Source organism: Cuculus canorus, chromosome 12 (assembly GCF_017976375.1).
Source record: "Cuculus canorus isolate bCucCan1 chromosome 12, bCucCan1.pri, whole genome shotgun sequence".
NCBI lineage: Eukaryota > Metazoa > Chordata > Aves > Cuculiformes > Cuculidae > Cuculus > Cuculus canorus.
In genome coordinates, this window is record NC_071412.1 from 15,559,318 (window position 1) to 15,575,579 (window position 16,262).

General features: G+C 52.9%; 1 protein-coding gene across 8 annotated transcripts; it reads left to right on the forward strand.

Annotated features, from left to right (window-relative positions):
* Window positions 1-1,814: 1,814 nt before the first annotated feature.
* Window positions 1,815-15,956, forward strand: PAQR5 (progestin and adipoQ receptor family member 5). Of its 8 annotated transcripts, none has more exons than XM_054078098.1 (10): window positions 1,815-1,833; window positions 5,721-5,800; window positions 6,115-6,163; window positions 6,622-6,863; window positions 7,117-7,244; window positions 7,361-7,566; window positions 8,143-8,269; window positions 12,371-12,467; window positions 13,002-13,143; window positions 13,756-15,956. In XM_054078098.1, the coding sequence occupies exons 4-10, from the start codon at window positions 6,813-6,815 to the stop codon at window positions 14,001-14,003; spliced, it is 999 nt and encodes a 332-aa protein (XP_053934073.1). In that variant the 5' UTR covers window positions 1,815-1,833; window positions 5,721-5,800; window positions 6,115-6,163; window positions 6,622-6,812; the 3' UTR covers window positions 14,004-15,956. The 8 variants fall into 8 exon arrangements, with proteins under 8 accessions (XP_053934073.1, XP_053934071.1, XP_053934076.1 ...); XM_054078096.1 differs by lacking the exon at window positions 1,815-1,833 and adding an exon at window positions 3,439-3,794; XM_054078101.1 differs by lacking the exon at window positions 1,815-1,833 and adding an exon at window positions 3,733-3,794 and having other exon boundaries at window positions 6,115-6,167; window positions 6,626-6,863.
* Window positions 15,957-16,262: the final 306 nt, after the last annotated feature.

The following is a 16,262-nucleotide window of genomic DNA, read 5'->3' on the forward strand; positions in this document are numbered from 1 at the left end:
GCTGCAGCCTCCTCACCCTCACAGGAAAGCATTTCTTCCTAAAATCTCATCTCAATCTCCCCTCTTTCAGCTGAAAACCATTACCTGTCATCCTATCCCTGCACTCCCTGATCAAGAGCCCCTCCCCAGCTTTCCTGGAGCCCTTTTCAGTGCTGGAAGCTGCTCTAAGGTCTCCCTGCAGCCTTCTTTCTCCAGGCTAAACAACTCCAACTCTCTCAGCCTGTCCTTGTACGGGAGGTTCTCCAGCCCTCAGATCATCTCCGTGGCCTCCTCTGGACTCACTCCAACAGCTCCGTGTCCTTCCTGTGCTGAGGATTCCAGAACTGGACGCAGGGCTCCAGGTGAGATCTCACCAGAGCGGAGCAGAGGGGCAGAGTCAAAGATAACACGCTTAAACAGTAACACAGCAGATGAATGACGTTCTGCGCCGTACAGAACTGGTGGTGCAGGTCTCCCAGCATGCGTGCCATGGGCACAGGAGCACCCAGCTAAAGCCTCTTCCAGGCTGGAATAACTGATTGTCACCATTTGGAGCAGCTCCAGTTCACAATCACTACCTTTACAGGCAACTTGGATGAGAAGATGCATGAGCACATCTGCGGGGAGGGGGGGCTGTGCACAGCTGGGGGTTGTTGTCCACAGCTGGATTGGGTGTGCACAGCTGGATTGGGTGTTCAGACCTGCACGGGGCTGTGCCCGGACACACCTTGAGGGACGGATGATGTGCAGGGAGGTGCTCCCCATTAACCACCGTGGGTCAGCAAGGTCCAGAGAACTCTCAAATAATGATTTTTCATCCTCTCTGACTTTTAACACCCTCGTTGAAAGCGTGGCTGCTGGAAGCTGGGCTGTGGCAGCAGCTTTGAGCCTCACTGCAGGCTGGAGCAGAGCTTGACGCTGCTGGGGTGGATCCTGGACAGCTTTTGGCAAACACATGCCAGCAGCAAGGCCGGAGAAGGGAGACTGGGATGCTGAGTCCAGCAGCTCCGGTTGCCCTCTTAGACCTACCCAGGCGTTTGCACCGATATGGGGCTGGATGTGCCACTCGCCTGTGTTTCCTGTGGGGTTTTGGGCTGCCTGGACCTTCACCAAAGGTGCAGGTGCTAGAGCTGCTGGCACTGCTGCAGCACCTCGGTGCTGTGCCTCATTTCCCCATTTCCCACGCAATTTTCCCATTATCTTCTCAATTTTCCCTATTTTCCTCTCTATTTTCCCATTTCCCACCCAATTTTCCCATTTTTTTCGGTCCTGTGAGGCAGCTGAGCAGTGCAGCCAGAAGCTTCCCCACCACAAAGTGCCTTTTCCTAGTGCTTCAACCCCAGCGACAAGACCCAGCAAAAGCTGATTTGTGCTCACTGCTGGTTTCCAGACCCCCAGGATGTCCTGCTCGTATTTCAGCTCAGTTCCTACTTTGCTGCAAACCCCATACTTGGAGTTCAGCTGTTCTGGGAAGTTTGAAACTCATGGCACTGGTTGCAGGAGGCACCGTGGGGCTGGCACAGCGTCTGCAGGAGTGGAAGCCCCAGTTTGGGAATCACACAGTTTCCCAGGCTGTTGTACACTGTGCTGGGAAGAAAGTCCTGCCTGGGGCTGGGGACTGTGCCCAAAGTGGGGTCAAAGTCCTTGCGGGTATCAACCTCTCCTGCGCTGCTGAGAGCTGCCAGCGCAAATAAATGCAGATGGATTGTTTGATGGGCTTGTGTCCATGATGGTGTAAAACCATCCAGGAGTCATTTTCAGGTTTTGCATGGTTTTATTACAGTGCAGCAGCAGATTTCATCCTTTCCAGCTCATTTGACCGGCTGCAGCTCATAAACCCGGGCAGGCAAGGGGGTAAGTAAAGTAAATCTGCATCTCGGTCTCTGTGGGCAGTGGGTTGGAGGAAGAAAGACCTCAGGAGAAGGTTTAAAATAAACAATCAATGCTGAAAGCTTGGGGTGTGCAGAGAGGCAGTGTTTTTCTCCTGCTCGTGCTTCTGGCCCATAGCCCTGCAGGGACAGGGGCCGCGGGGGATGCAGTCAGTGCCAGTCGCCCCCAGGAGCCAAGCTGTCCCTTGTCCCACAGCTGGATGCAGACATGTGTGTGCCCAGCATGGACGTGGCCTCATGTGCCCACAAAGCAAATCCTAATTTTGTGCCAAGGAGGGCAAAAGTGCTGCACGAACTGTGGGGGACCCAGAGGCACCCATTTATCCACAATAGAACTCATGCTCTGAGCACTGCTGTGATAAGATTGTCTTCCTCGTACTGCCTGGGAATGGCTTTGCTGTCTTCATCCAAATAAAAGGGCTGTTGGTAAACCCAGCCCTATGTGTGGGCTCACTCCAGGGGGTGAGCATCAGCTTCTGCCGGCACATGTCCATCCTCGCATCCTTGGCTCATCCCTGCTGGGAAAAAAATCATCCCTGAGCTCCTCCTGCACTGCCAAGGCTCCCATTTGCCACTGGAGATGTTTTAGGTGGTAGTAGAGGTTGTGGCCATGGGGTTTGGGTTTTGCTGGCAGGACCTTGCCCTCTGCACAGGGGTTGTTCGGCTTTGGATTCCATTGCAGAACCCATCTTTATGAAGCCTTGTGCTCGCCCAGTAGCTGCCCCTCACTGGTGGGTCAGCCAGCAAGGCTCTGAAACTGGGAAACGGGCACAATTTCATCCCAGGGCATCCCTCCTGGTAGGAACGGCACCCAAAAGGGTGATCAGAGAGCCCTGGGAAGCGGTTGTCTGGGGCAAAGCCATGCTGCAGTGCTGGCAGGGGAGGGTTAACACACTTACACCCAGGAACTGATATCAGGAGATTCGTCCTGGTGATTAAAATGCAGGATAGTGCTGCACATTCACCAGCCCCGATTTCAAATGACCCTGACGCCTTCTCCCCGCACTCTGAGAGCAGCGCATTACGCCCGGCTCTGGCTCCTCCAACTGCTTAATAATACAGGAGCGATGCCCGCGCATCCCTCTCCAGCGCCTCGCGCTCCTCCATCTACTGCCCTGTTCAAACATTGTGAAACACATTACCAACGGCTGCGGCACAAACAGAGGCTTTGGCGCGCAGAAGGGGAACCGTGCTGGGGTTTTGCAGCCAGCGCAGGCGTAAGGAGAGCTCTTCTGTGGTGGCCAAGGGGACTCCCATCACCTGGCTGGCTGTGCTCCTCCATCCAGCCGGGAATGATGTAATGAACTCTTCACTCTGGGAGCACCTCCCTCTTCATCTACAGCAGGGTTTTGGTTTTACAGTCTCTTTGGAGAGAGTTAAACACATTTTTGGGTGTTTTCCGGTGCTCAAGTGGAGGGGCCTGGGAGCTGAAGATGCACAGGGCGGTCTGGGATTTAATATCTTTTCCTGCCCTTATTCCACTTCCTTGCAGCCCCGCCGAAGCTAATCCAGAGCACGATCCGAGAGTGTTTGGCCACAGTTATTTCCGGTTTTATTTTCTTGCCTTTTTCCTGTTCCACTCAAAGACGAGCCAGAATTAATTTGCTCCTCAGCTGGGAAAGCAGCCGGCGGGGCTGACCTCCGCCGTGTCCTTCCCCTGAGCCCAGCTGGGACGCGAGGACCATCCCGTGGGGAGCTGGCAGCAAGCAGGGCTTTCGGCAGAGCCTCCCTGCCCTTCCTGCCAGGCTGCCAGCTTTGGCAAACCTGCCCCAGCCCGCTCGCTTGGCTGCCTACGCCCCAACCCGGCGTCCAGCGTGGCTCAACCATGTGGGCTGTGTTTGTACACAGATGAGTAATATGGTTGCCCGGAGCCAGCACCGGTGATAATTCAGCATCCGACCCAGCCCTGCTCTCGGGAGCAGCGCCGTAAGTACCGGCTGCTCTGCTTTTCCCCTCTGAATCATTTCAGCTCGCTGCTTTTCACGCTGTCCTGCAGATGCCAAGGGTTTGCACGACATGAGTTTGCCCCTGGGTCTGCGCTGGGAGGCTGGGAGCTTTCCAGAGGTGCTGTGATGGGGATGGTGGGGCTGCAGGACGGTGCTTTTCCCTGCCCTCCCACGGCATCAGCAGCTTGTGTCTGCGCTGCTCGTTGGAAGAATTCATGGAAGTTTCACTCAGCATTGTTTTAGGAGCAGGACGGGGCACTGAGATACAGCCACCCCCCAAGGAGGACGGACGAGAGTGCTGGGTCCGGCAAAGCGCTAAAGCACGCGCCTGAAACGCACTCGTTTTGGGAAGCCTTAAGCTTCCGCGTGTGCTCGGAGCTGCCTGCTCGTCTTGGAGCCCGAGCAGATACCAGCAGCCACCCGCAGCAACAACAGCCTCCCACAAAGCCTCTGTTGTTCTGCTGGAAAAGGTCTTGGCATGTCCCATGCTGCTGACGCCGGTGCCGAACGCTCAAAGCCGCTGGTTTTACAGCTCAACTAGTCTCTCTCCTTGTGCAGCTATCAGAAAGTCATGGAAGTTAATAATTAACAGTGAAAGTATTTTTTCCCCTCCATTGACCGACGCTGGCAGGGAGAGCTGTGCCATCAGCCGGCTCCGTGCTCGCTGGAGCCAAGTCCAGGCACGCGGCGGAGGGACGAGGCGGCAGGGGACACGTCAGGGCTCCTTGGACCAGGGACAAGCTGCAGCCTTTAAGGGTGAAAGCCAGTGCCAGGCAGGAACCTTCCCTGGGTGAAGGAGACACAAACGGCTCCCGGGCTGGAGCTGTGCCCTGAGGAGCCAAAATCCCCACGGGGCTTTGTGCATCCGTGGGGGGATGAGGATGAAGAGGAGGAGGAGGTGCAGTTACAGGCAGCCGGGGGAGCCTGCTGAGGCTGGACCTGCTGTTTGCAAAGAGTCCGTTTGCAGAGGTCGAGGCTGCCGAGTGGTATTTAAAAGATGGGTAGATGAAGTGCTTCGGGATATGATTTAGCAGTGGACAGGTATGGTTGGGCTTGATGATCTCAAAGGTCTTTTCCAGCCTAGGGATTCTATGATTCTCTGTGGTCCCATCCCTTGCCCCACGTGGCTGCCACGGGAGCACCGCTCCCCGGGTGGAAAAGTCAGCCAAAGGAGGAAAACACAGGACTGCAGGGTGTGCCGGGCTGCTGCTGCGCCCCGCAGCTCTCTGACTCATTTTGCTCTGAAAAACACAAGTTCTTCCTTAAGCCTGGGCCCAGTGCTTCCCACGTCCTTCCACGGAGGCAGCCCGGCATGGGGTGCATGCAGGGGACCAGCTCCCTGCTTCGGACGTGTTTGCGCGGGTTGCACCGAGCGCGCCCAGCTCGGGGCTCCTGTCCAAGGGCTCTTTGCAAATCAGGGCTTCTGCACCCCTCGACGTGCCTTTGGGAAGAGCTTGCGCCGCTTCCTTGGCTGCACCGAGATAAGAGACATTATTTTCGTTCTCTCCCATCATCGCCCTCATTTGTGTTTATATCAGGCGTGTGGCGTGGGTAGGAAAAGGCAGAGCTTTGTACCAGGCTGCCCTTTATTTCTGGAGCATGCAAATAGCCAACAGCAGCTCTGTCCTCTCTCCCTGCCCTCCAGCAGGACCCTGAGGCTCTGGGGGCCACCACAGAGTTCGGGTCCCCTTTCCACCATGGAGCAGTGCAGGAACGCCGAGGGGATCGCATTGGGCTGCAGCCTCTGTGCAGCTCGGAGGCAGCATGCCTGTAGCACCACAGCTGGGAAAAAGCTCCTGATTTAAGTCTAATATTTAACTAAAGGCATTTCCAATTTTATTTTGTGTTGGCTTTATTGCTCTTTTGCCTCGTTAATTTTTTTCCCTCCTGTTTAACCACCTCCCAGCCACCTCCCTCTCTCCGGGCACTCCCTGCACACGGTGGCCCACGGCGTTTTGCACTGGAGCTGCTTGGCCACACAGACAGGTAGAGTCTGGGGAGGGGGAGGAAAAGAAGGGGAAGACAAAAGGCAATGCCAGGGGCTGGGAAAGGGCAGCGAAGGGGGTTCTTTGGGATTGCCCAGTGTCTGTGCAGCACTGGCAACTTATGCTGATGGCTGAAGCTCAGTCCGTCCTGGTGTGAAGTTACGGGATGGCTGTGGCAGCTGAAATGCCATCCTGGGAGCAGCTCTCCAGAGGCTGATCTCACAAAACAAACCTTAGGCTCCCTTCTCACCCCTCTTCCCCTGGGCCGGGTGGTTCCTTACAGGAGGATGATTTTTTTTCACCTTTATTTCACAGAGCGGAGGTGGAGGTGGGGCACGGAGAAGCAGCACTGCCAAAGACATCGGTGGGTAAGAGATGGAGATGCTGGGGCTGCACCACAGTGCTGGGATGTTGGGTGGGGAGTGGGCAGAGGGGAATCCACCCAGGTGCTGCCTGGGACCCTGCATCCTCCCCACTTCCCCAAGGGGCCCTGCCTGCACCCTGCAGCCCCCCAGCCCGTGCCCAGAGCTTTCTGTGTGACCTTGAGGTGCTCTGGGGATGTGGGTGCTGTTCTCTCATCACTCCTGGCTCTGTTGGGGCAATAACAGCGGGGGCTCAGTCCCTTTGAGTGGTGGGCATAGGGATACATGGTCCTTCTCCCTCCTCTCATTTTGGGCATGGGTGGTGGGGAGGATTCCCAACAGTTCCTGCAGGGATGGATGCCGTCTCCCCTGCCCAAGCCATGGGAACCCCCAGGAAGAATTTGCATGTGTGGGTTTGGGACCCTGTGCCACATCCTCACGAACGCCTCTCTCTTCCCAGGCAGCCTCTCTCACCCACCTCGAGCCCAGGCAGCAGCACTTTGTCCGTTCCAGGGCAGCCCCATCCCCAACCCATTGCTTCCCCAGTGGGGTGTGACATGCGGCCAGGCGGGGTGTGAGGCACTGCTGGGGCTCATCCCCAGGGAAGCCAAGCCAGAAACATCCCACGGAGCCAGAGCCCCAACCTGCACGATGCTGAGCCTCAAGTTACCCCGGCTGCTCAGCATCAACCAAGTGCCTAAGGTGAGAGAGGAGCTTTTCTTCCCTAAGCCCGAGGCTTGGTGGGATTTGGGGAGGTGACGAGCGGGAGCAGTGTGCTGGGGTGGCTGTCACCACCTGGGACAGTGCTCAGCCCCTCACCAGGACCACCTCCCATAGAGGGGTACAACTCTGTCCTCACGGCAGGGTCCTGGGTGCTGAGTTATGGGTACTTTCCTTTTGGCAACCTTCCTTCCTTCTCCTCTGGCTGCCACTGGTGCCAGTCCTTGCCTTGCAGGGGTACCGGGAGCAGGGGATCCTCTTTGGGTATCGCCCCCCCCGCAGCTCAGCAGCAGACTGCCTCCTCAGTGTCTTCCAAATGACGAATGAGACCCTGAATATCTGGACACATTTTGTACCTGCCTGGTAGGTACCGTGTCCTGGACCTTCAGCATCCATGGGAGTGGGTGGTGGGTCTCTGTGGTGGGGAGCAGGGGTGGGGGGAACCCAAGGGTGAGATGCTCAGCTCCCTCTACCCCCAGGTATTTCGTGTGGACTTTGGTGGGGCGGCTGCGGGGGCCGGGGGGCCCAGAGGACCCCCACGCTTGGCCGCTCCTCGCCTACCTGCTGACCTGCTGCATCTACCCTCTGGCCTCCAGCTGCGCCCACACCTTCAGCACCATGTCCACCCGTGCCCGGCACATCTGCTACTTCTTTGACTATGCGGCTCTCAGCATGTACAGCCTGGGTAAGGACCGGCGAGTTGGCACAGGTTTTGGTACCAGCCCCCAGGACAGCAGGAGCTGAAGCACAGGGAGGTCCTTGGGTGATCAGATGGATCTCACTCCATCAGCCGTGGCAGCTCGTGTGTAGTTTGTACTCCTCCTTCTCCTCCTCCCTGGTGCTTGGGAGGGATGGGGAAGCACCTCTGACCCTGTCCCAAACAGTAATCAGGGGCTGGGTTTTGTACCTGGGATGAGACACTCTGGTGTTTGGAGAATGAGGAAAGAAGCCCTCATTACAGACAACCACTGTCAGTGATGTTGGTGGCATCTCAAGGGGGGTGAGCCCAGGGGAAGAGGCAGCAGCTGGGGTCTTCACAAGGCACAGCGTGCTCTGGCTTCTCAGTGAATGGTGTCTGCAGGAGCTGCTACCGGGGTGCCTAAACGATGCTACCCTTAGCTAATTCACAGCTTATCTACCTTAATCCATCTCTCCCTTTCCTGAGTGCCCCATGCCCGGCGCCGATTCAAAGGTTCACGGGAGGATGCTGAGCGTCCCAGCAGGAGCTCAGGTGCTAACTGGGCCCCTCCTGCTTTTGCAGGGTCTGCGCTGGCGTACTCGGCGTACATTTTCCCAGCAGAATGGGTCAACAGCACCTTCCACCACTGCTACGTCCCCATTGCAGTGTTCAACACCATCATTAGCACCAGCCTGTCCTGCTATTCCAGGTGAGCTTCTGCTTTGTCTACCCTGGTTGCTACAGCAGAATCATTAATTAGGGTTATTCATAAAGCCTTGTATTGTAACGATATAAGCCTTAAGCTCCGGAAGGGGAAGAAGGGCACTTGTGGTTTTGGAAATGTGTTGTGTTTTGGCATTAGGAGAGTTTGATGATGAAAAATACAAAACAAATCAAGTAGCTTTAATTTCTGGAAATTCAAAAGGAGGTTTCATGTGGTGCACGCCCAGCAGGAAGAATCCCACCTTCAGCACCTTCTTTGGGCTGTGGTGTTCCTAGCATTACCTCCAAAAGGTCCTGTGCACCCAGCATTGAAGCTTGTATTTAGGTTTGAGCATGAGAACAGTCCTGCCGAAGGCATGGATCAGCCTAAGAGCTCTGTGTGCATGTGTTTGTGTGTGTGTCTATGTGTGTGCGTGTGTGTAAATGTGTGCGTGTTTATATGTGCGTATCTGTGTTTATATGTGTGTGTGCTTATATCTGCGTGCAACAGCCTTGCAGAGGCAGAAACTCAACATTCTTGCAGCCGATTGCATCATTTGTAAAGCATGAGCAACACTGTGTGTGCGGTATGTTGTTCCTGAATGACATTAGACAATTTGTTTGGAATATCTCAAATGTCCAAGCTAATCAGCTGATTTCCAGCGATCCATGCCGTGTTTAGATCTCCAGCTGGACTGGCTTTTATTTAATTCATGGCAGATACCTCCCTGAAGGCTGTGATTGTAAAGCACTCGTGTCTGTCATTGTGACAACATGCTGTTTGCTTTGAGAAACGTAAAATTCCTGTTTTCACAAGCAGCGTGAATCACTTCGCATTATTCCTTCCTTCTGTTTTGGGGTCTCTTTATCTGTTGGAGTGTCTTTTTTTTTTCTTTTGGGGTGTCTTCCTGGTAGGGAGAGAGGAGCTCCTGTGTCCCAGCAGGAAGAAGTCACATCACCCGTCTGGCTGTGCTCCACAAGAGGGGCTGCTGCAGGGTGGGATGTGGCCAAGCATCGCTGTGTCTTCCTGCTGGGAAAAGTGCCAAGCTCTCAATATTCCTTACTGGTCCTGCAAATTTGGCTCATTTAAGTGTCTGTTGAGTACAGGAGGGGAACCACTGGCACATGGGCCACCCCGTTTCCTACCACAGGGTGCTGCTCACCCACTGCATTCGCTTCAGCGTCACCCTGGGCTGCGTCACACCAGGAAAAGCTTCCCTGTGAACCAGGGGGGTGGATGGAGGGGAGCGGACCAAAAACAAATTGTGCAATGGGCAGTGATGGTCCCAAGCTGACTGCACTCGGACAGGACCTGCCTGGGCGCTCCTGCTCCTGCCCAGCTCACACAGGGCTCAGCAGCCACGCAGCAATGCTGTCGGGGCTGCTCCACCAACCCCACCCTGGGCAGGGCTCTCTCCAGGCACCGGGAAGGTCCATGGCTGCCTAAGACTGGGGTCACGCAAGGGCAGAGGTGGGCCTGGCTGTTTCAGAGTGGTTCATGCTCAGACTGGAAGCTCTGGGCTACTTGAACCCAGCAGAGGCTCTGCACTGCGGCCAAATGCAGTGGCAGAGGATGCTCAGGCTCTTGATGCACTTGATGAAGGTCAAGAGGAATATGGGTTAATGCAGAGGAGCATGCAGGGCGTGATGAAGGCAGGGACTTGTGGGGGGGCATCCGAAGAAAGGCATTTGCTAGGCTGCTACACCAAATTTTGTCATCTTTCCAATCCTAGATGGCTGCTGATGAGTCAACAGTAAGAATTTTTGGTCGGTTGGTTTGCATCCTGAATTGCCAAACATGCAGATGGACTGAAATAAGTGTGTTTATCCTTTCCGTGATGGCAGATACCCCTGTCACACCAAAACAGAGAGCGTCCGGCTGCTTTCCCCTCAATGCAGGATGAGCAGCCGCGGTTTCTTTCATGCTGGAGAGATTTGGCATCTCCATGCAAGCAGAAAAACCCATACGGGCTTTTCACGAGGAGAACAGAGCACGCTCAAACTCTGCTGCCTCTCATCCCATGCTGCCTCTCTACGAAGAGGGCAGTGTCCGAGGGGTCACCGTGTGCCTGGCCATGTGCCCAGGCTGCGACACGGTGGCTCTGTTGAGGCAACAGAGGAGCGTGGGTTGGATCAGTACACGGGTGAAGGAGTGGGACAAGGGTGAGCGCAGCACTGGTTGAGCAGGGTGGGAACATAGCAGCATTCCACGAGAAGGGAAGCCACGGTAGGAAAATGCAGGAGGAATCATGCAGAAATACAGGAGTAAATAGAAATACAGGAGTAAATAGAAATACAGGAGAAAACAGGATACAGGAGGCATCTTCAGCATCATCGTGATGTCTTCTGGGCAAGCCGCAAGCCACGGTGGAAGGCCAGACTGAGAAGGAATGAGACAAAAACCCTTCCGCAGTTAGCAGCTCTTGAGCATAAGATGAATTGTTGGGGTTTCAACCCACATTTTGGGTCATATTGATAGACCTCATCTGCTTTGCAGGCAGGTTGGTTGTAGTTCCGCTCAGGTTAACCTCCCTGTTTCCACATTGGGCTAAAACTCTAGAAAAGCTGGTCTTTCCCAGCAAGGAGGCATCGGACAGAGAGGTTTTCTGTTCCTGGTTTAGAGCACCAGTGGAAGGGCAGGGTGATGGGCTGGATGATAGAGCCTTCCGCGCGGTAGGGAGCATCCCGATGCCCACACGGCTGCCTCCCATCTGCCCCAGGGCTGGTGGGGCAGGGGTCGGTGTGGGGCACTGTGACTGTGCCAGTATGGGGAGCGAGTCCTCTGGGCTTTCCACCTCCAGGTGTTGTTTGAGCTGCATTCCCTGTGTGGCAGAGTAGGCTGAGGGCTCAGCACATGGCTTGTGACTCAGCTCCGGTTTTTGTACTGTTTTTTAGGGGGACCTGGGTGGTCAATTCCTTCATGAATTGAACTGTAAAGAATATCATGCACTTCAGCAGCTCGATTTCATAGGGAACAAAATGCAGACAGATTCTTCATTCCTCAAATAGGATCATAGAAAGCTTTCAGTTGGAAAAGACCTTTAAGATCGTCAAGTCCAACCATGACCCCAGCCCTGCTAAGTCTGCTACCAGACCACGTCCCCAAGCAGGATATCTACTCGTCTTTTAAACCCCTCTAGGTGTGGTGACTCAGCCATGGTCTGATTATAATCAATGGGCTGCTTCTTCTATTGTAATGGTGATGTCATTAAAAAGTAACTTGTTAATTTAACTTACTTTGTGGTTTCAGTAACTCCCTCCATGCATTCTCTGAAATGACAATCACAAAGCCTTGGGAGGACGTAAAAAAGAAGGATGCTGTGATATTTCATGCATTTCAGACATAAGCTGCAATACAGCTTAATTAACAAACAGTGACAATCACCACCCAAATGCTGCATTACCTACAAAGTCTTCCAAACCACGGCATATTTATTCTCCTTGATTGCTGTGCTCAGAAAGCTTGTATTCAAAGCCGAGAGTGAAAACTCGGTTAAAAAGAACTGCAGGGGCAGCAGCTGTTTAAAGACCGGCTCTGTTCCTAGCACTGATGGGTGATGGTTAGAGAATCATACACGGATATAATGTCCTGAGTTGGAAGGGTCCCACAAGGATCATCGAGTCCAACTCCTGTCCTTGCTCAGGACAACCCCAACATTCACAGCGTGTGTCTGAGGGCCTTGGCCAAGTGCTTCTGGAATATTGTCAGGATTGGTGCCATGACTGCTTCCTTGGGGAATGAGCAATGGTAAAAGAAGCATAATCAGTCATGCCAGGATGATGTAAAAAAGGTTGTTATCGAAGCTGCAGCGACACACCTGCGAGAGACAGAGCATAGAAGAGGGAAGAGTGGCCCCTAAATCCCTCCTCCCCCAGCTCAGGGTTCAGCAGGGCAGACTCAGCCACGGTAGCTAAGAGTGGTCACAGCTTTAATACCATCAGCAGATAAAAAAAGGCTTTGTTCTGGCTGATATCAGAGGCATCTGTGGGAGAACATATGGACAGTCTATGTATCGCGATCCACTGTCCCCAACAAACGACTGACAGAACCCAGCGCTTACGTTAGCCTAATTGTGCCATGAAAAATGCCTTCTCTGTTCTCCTCTAGGTTTCTGGAGGTGGAGAGGCCCCGGTTCAGCAAGGCTTACCGCACGCTGGCCTTTGTGTACCCGTACCTCTTCGACAGTATCCCTCTCTTTTACCGGGTATGCCTATATATTATATATATTCACAACAGAAAGACATTCATTTTCTGCAGGGTTGGAAATAATCAACTGCTTCATCTTAGGCTGAAAATACTTGGGAAAATATGCCAGCCTTTTATTTTTTTTTTTTAAAAGGAAAACAAACTCTAGCAGGAAAAGAGATTTGGTTATTTTTTCCTGTACCTATTGATAGGCAGATTCCTTTCACTTCAAAGCGCTGTGCTCAAACTTTGCCCATGCTGGAAAATCACTGCCTTTAAACACGGGGTTTTCCAGCTCCTAAACTGGAGCGGGATGGGAGTTCTGCTGCAGGGAGGTCTAAGGGTAAGAGATGCAGGGCTGGGATTTGCATGAAATGGAGGTGACAGCTCTTGTATTGAGCCCTGGGTCCTGCACTCCATGCCCTGTTGCTGGCTGATGGGCAGTCGGAGATGATGGGGACTTGGGGGATGGTACTGCCTCTTTTAGAAATGAGTTGTTCCCTTCTTTTTCCTTGCATGGTATCTCCACGTGAATGCCTCTTTGCTGCTGCAGTTCTACCTGTGCGCAGCAGAAAGCTGCACGGAGGCTGCCATCCTGGTCCACTACAAGCACACCGTCTTTGCCTTCCTCACATGCTTCATCTTCGCCAGCCATCTGCCAGAGAGACTTGCGCCGGGACACTTTGACTACATCGGTAAGTGCCCACACGGCAAGCTGGCATTGTTTTCTTATTCTTGTCAGAAAGAAAGTGCCTTAATGCATGAGTGGCTCCCAGAGGTTGTAATGTATTCCCTGCTGGAAATTTGAGATGTAGGTTTACATACAAGATAGAGCAGCCCTGCCTGGGTAAAGCGGGAACTGCTCGGCAAGCTTGCTGCTTCCAAAATGTTTCATGGAGGGTTTTGTGACCGCAAAGCACTCATTTCCATGCAAAACCCCCTTACTTGTTGCATAGTGGTCCTTCATGGTGTTATATCAGGGCACTTCAGGAGCACCCACCCAGGACACAAAAGGGTTTTCCCTGCTTTCTCCTCCAAGCGGCGCACAAGCATGGTGCTCCTCAACACCTCGCGTGTGCCAGGACCACAGCAGCGAGCTGCATGTCCCTTGTTTCCATTACAGCCAGGTGCGTTTTGGAAAGGAATATCTCTGTGCTCTAGTGGCACAATGATAAAATCCACAGAAATGAGTAGGATAAATATTTAAAAACGTGGTGCCTGGAGGCGATGGATGCTAGGTGCCCTCACCGTGGGGTTTTACTGAAGCCCAAGGAGTTTCTCAGCGAGTGCTTTTGGCTTTGTTGCAGGGCACAGCCACCAAGTGTTCCATGTGTGTGGGATCATCGGCACGTACTTCCAGATGGAGGCCATCATGATGGACATGGCTGAGCGCCACGACCGGCTCCTGCCCACCTCGCTGCCTCCCTCCTCCCTGCAGACCCTCACGTTAATGGGCATCGGCGTGGCCGTGAGCCTGGCTGTCATTGGGCTCTGCTCCACGTCCCTGCGCTTCGTGCCGGAGCCTCCACAGAGAGAAAAGCCACACGGCCATTAGGCTTCGGGTCTAGGTAGTATTTATGCTGCTCTGAGGGACAGACCCTAAATAAGGGTATGGGATGGATGAGGAGGAATTTATTCACCTATGCTCTCTGAGAAAGCCTTTATTTCAATTATTCTCAAGAGCGAAACATCTTGCACTGGTTTTTGTACATAGAGCTTTAAAGCTGGGAACAGATTATGGGATGCTTTTAATCAAGTTGCTATTTCACCACAAGGAATATTTAAAATAACCTTAACTTTTGTTTCTGTCAAAGGGAGAGAAGTGCTAATACTTCCCAGAGCAATAGGCATTCATCAGGTCTGCCTTACGGGGGAGTCGGGGGAGCAAGTGACCATGGCTAACGCTGGTCACCTGGTGGCATGGATGTCCTTGTCATCGGTTTAGACTAACAGCCAAGATTCCTTGGCAAAGGCATGAGTAAAGTCTCTCCCGGGGGCTCCCGAACTAAGGTTTTCACCTTGAAAGTGGCATTATTTAGAGGATTAAACCCTCAAATATCCTTGTTCCACAGCCTTAAACTAAACCCAAGTGCCTGACCGATGTGGGATTGAGGGAGACTAGTGTGCCTACGTTTTAATTTCAGCTATTTTTAATCATTACCCAGAAAGAGTTATCCTAGAAGAATTCCCCATGGGACGTTCCTCCAGAATAGCTTCTTTTTGGGTCCGGTACTGGTGGATTGGGAAGTCCTGGGACACAAATTCCCCTGGGAGAGCTGAGCTGCCACCTGCGTGGGCGATGAGGCTGCCCGGCGGCTGGCACAGCACCGAGCCCAGAGCCCAGGAGGCACCGGCCACCCCTCCGTGTACCAGGCACCTCCATCCTGTACCCCCAGCGGGGGCCCTGCTCCAACCTCATTTGTGGCACCGAACATAAGCAGGGGAAGGAATACCTGCACCCTCAAAGGGATGACATGGGCCTCCCTACAGGCCCTGTTTTGTGCCAAGTGTTTAACACAGACGTGAAGCTGCGCTGCTCTGAAAAGGTGTTTGACACCTTGCTGAGGGCGACGGCTGAGGAATTTGGGGCTGCCAGGTTGAGGCATCCTCTCCCTGGTTTGTGAAGGCAGGATACTTGGATTGATGGCTCTTTGGTCTGAGGGTGTGCCTGATGGCAATGCCACCTCCTCTCTAGTTACTGGTCCCACAGAAGAATGTTTGAGTAGGATGGTGGTATCTGGGGAGAATAAAGCATCTGCTGAACAAGGAGTGGAGTCTGTAGACTCGAGTGTTGCTGAGAGCTAGAGTGTAGAGACATGAGCATTGCCGGGACAAAGGCAGGAGTAACCTTAGGGGGTCAAAACCTGTCATTTTAAAGCAATTCCAGAGCTGGACCTCTGCTCGCCCAGCAATAGCCGTGCTCTCACTGGGCCTCCTTGCTTTCCTTTGCTGCTGCACTTGGATTTTCCAGACAGAAGCAAAAAGCCTTGGAGGGCTCAGCGAGTGGGAGGCCGCAGGAGAAAGCTTAGCCAGGGTCTCCGATGACAGATCATCATCTTGGATTTACCTAGCACTGTGCAGGAGGTGTGGGAACACAGGCTGCCAACAGTACTGCTAGGGGATGGTATCGAGCTTCCTGATAATCATACGGGTGTGTAATTTGTTTTGTGTCTAATTACCTCTATCAAGGTATAATTGATGCACTTTTGAGTGACAATACAATAGCTCGTTAAATATACTGTGGGACTAAGAATTCTTCTGAAAAACAGCTTTCTATCAAAAGCTGACCAAGATTTATATTAATATTTATAAGCACTGGAAGATAATTGTTTATTCAACAGTTTTATTTCATTAAAAGAAAAAACTAATATATCTATCACACTATGTGCTAACCTGATTTGTATAGTTTCATAAAAATACCATCCATGGAAATTAATCACTCCAGAGATAATTGCTAATAATTGCAAAGTTTATTTACCTTGTGCTCTCATGTGACTGGAAAGGAATCTGGCTCTGCGTGCAAGACATGATTTAACAGTCTGGAAAATCCACAGGACTCAGTGTATGGGGTTTTTTTTGGTTTTTTTGACTTTTGAATTTGGGAAGTTTCCTCATCTTCAGATACAGTTGGACTCGGTGATTTCAAAGGTCTTTTCCAATCAAATGATTCTATGATTCTCTTCAATTTGTAGGAAAACTACAGTAAAAAAGATAGAATTGTGGAATTGTGGAATGGTTTGGGTTGACAGGGACCTTAAATCCCACTCCAGTTCCAAACCCGTGCCACGGACAGGGACGCCTCTCCCCGGATCAG

Coding starts and splice junctions, on each gene's coding strand:
- PAQR5 (XM_054078098.1), top strand. CDS start 6,813: ATGCTGAGCCTCAAGTTACCCCGGCTGCTCAGCATCAACCAAGTGCCT. Junction 8,270..12,370: donor AGCCTGTCCTGCTATTCCAG/GTGAGCTTCTGC, acceptor GTTCTCCTCTAG/GTTTCTGGAGGTGGAGAGGC. Junction 13,144..13,755: donor GGGACACTTTGACTACATCG/GTAAGTGCCCAC, acceptor GCTTTGTTGCAG/GGCACAGCCACCAAGTGTTC.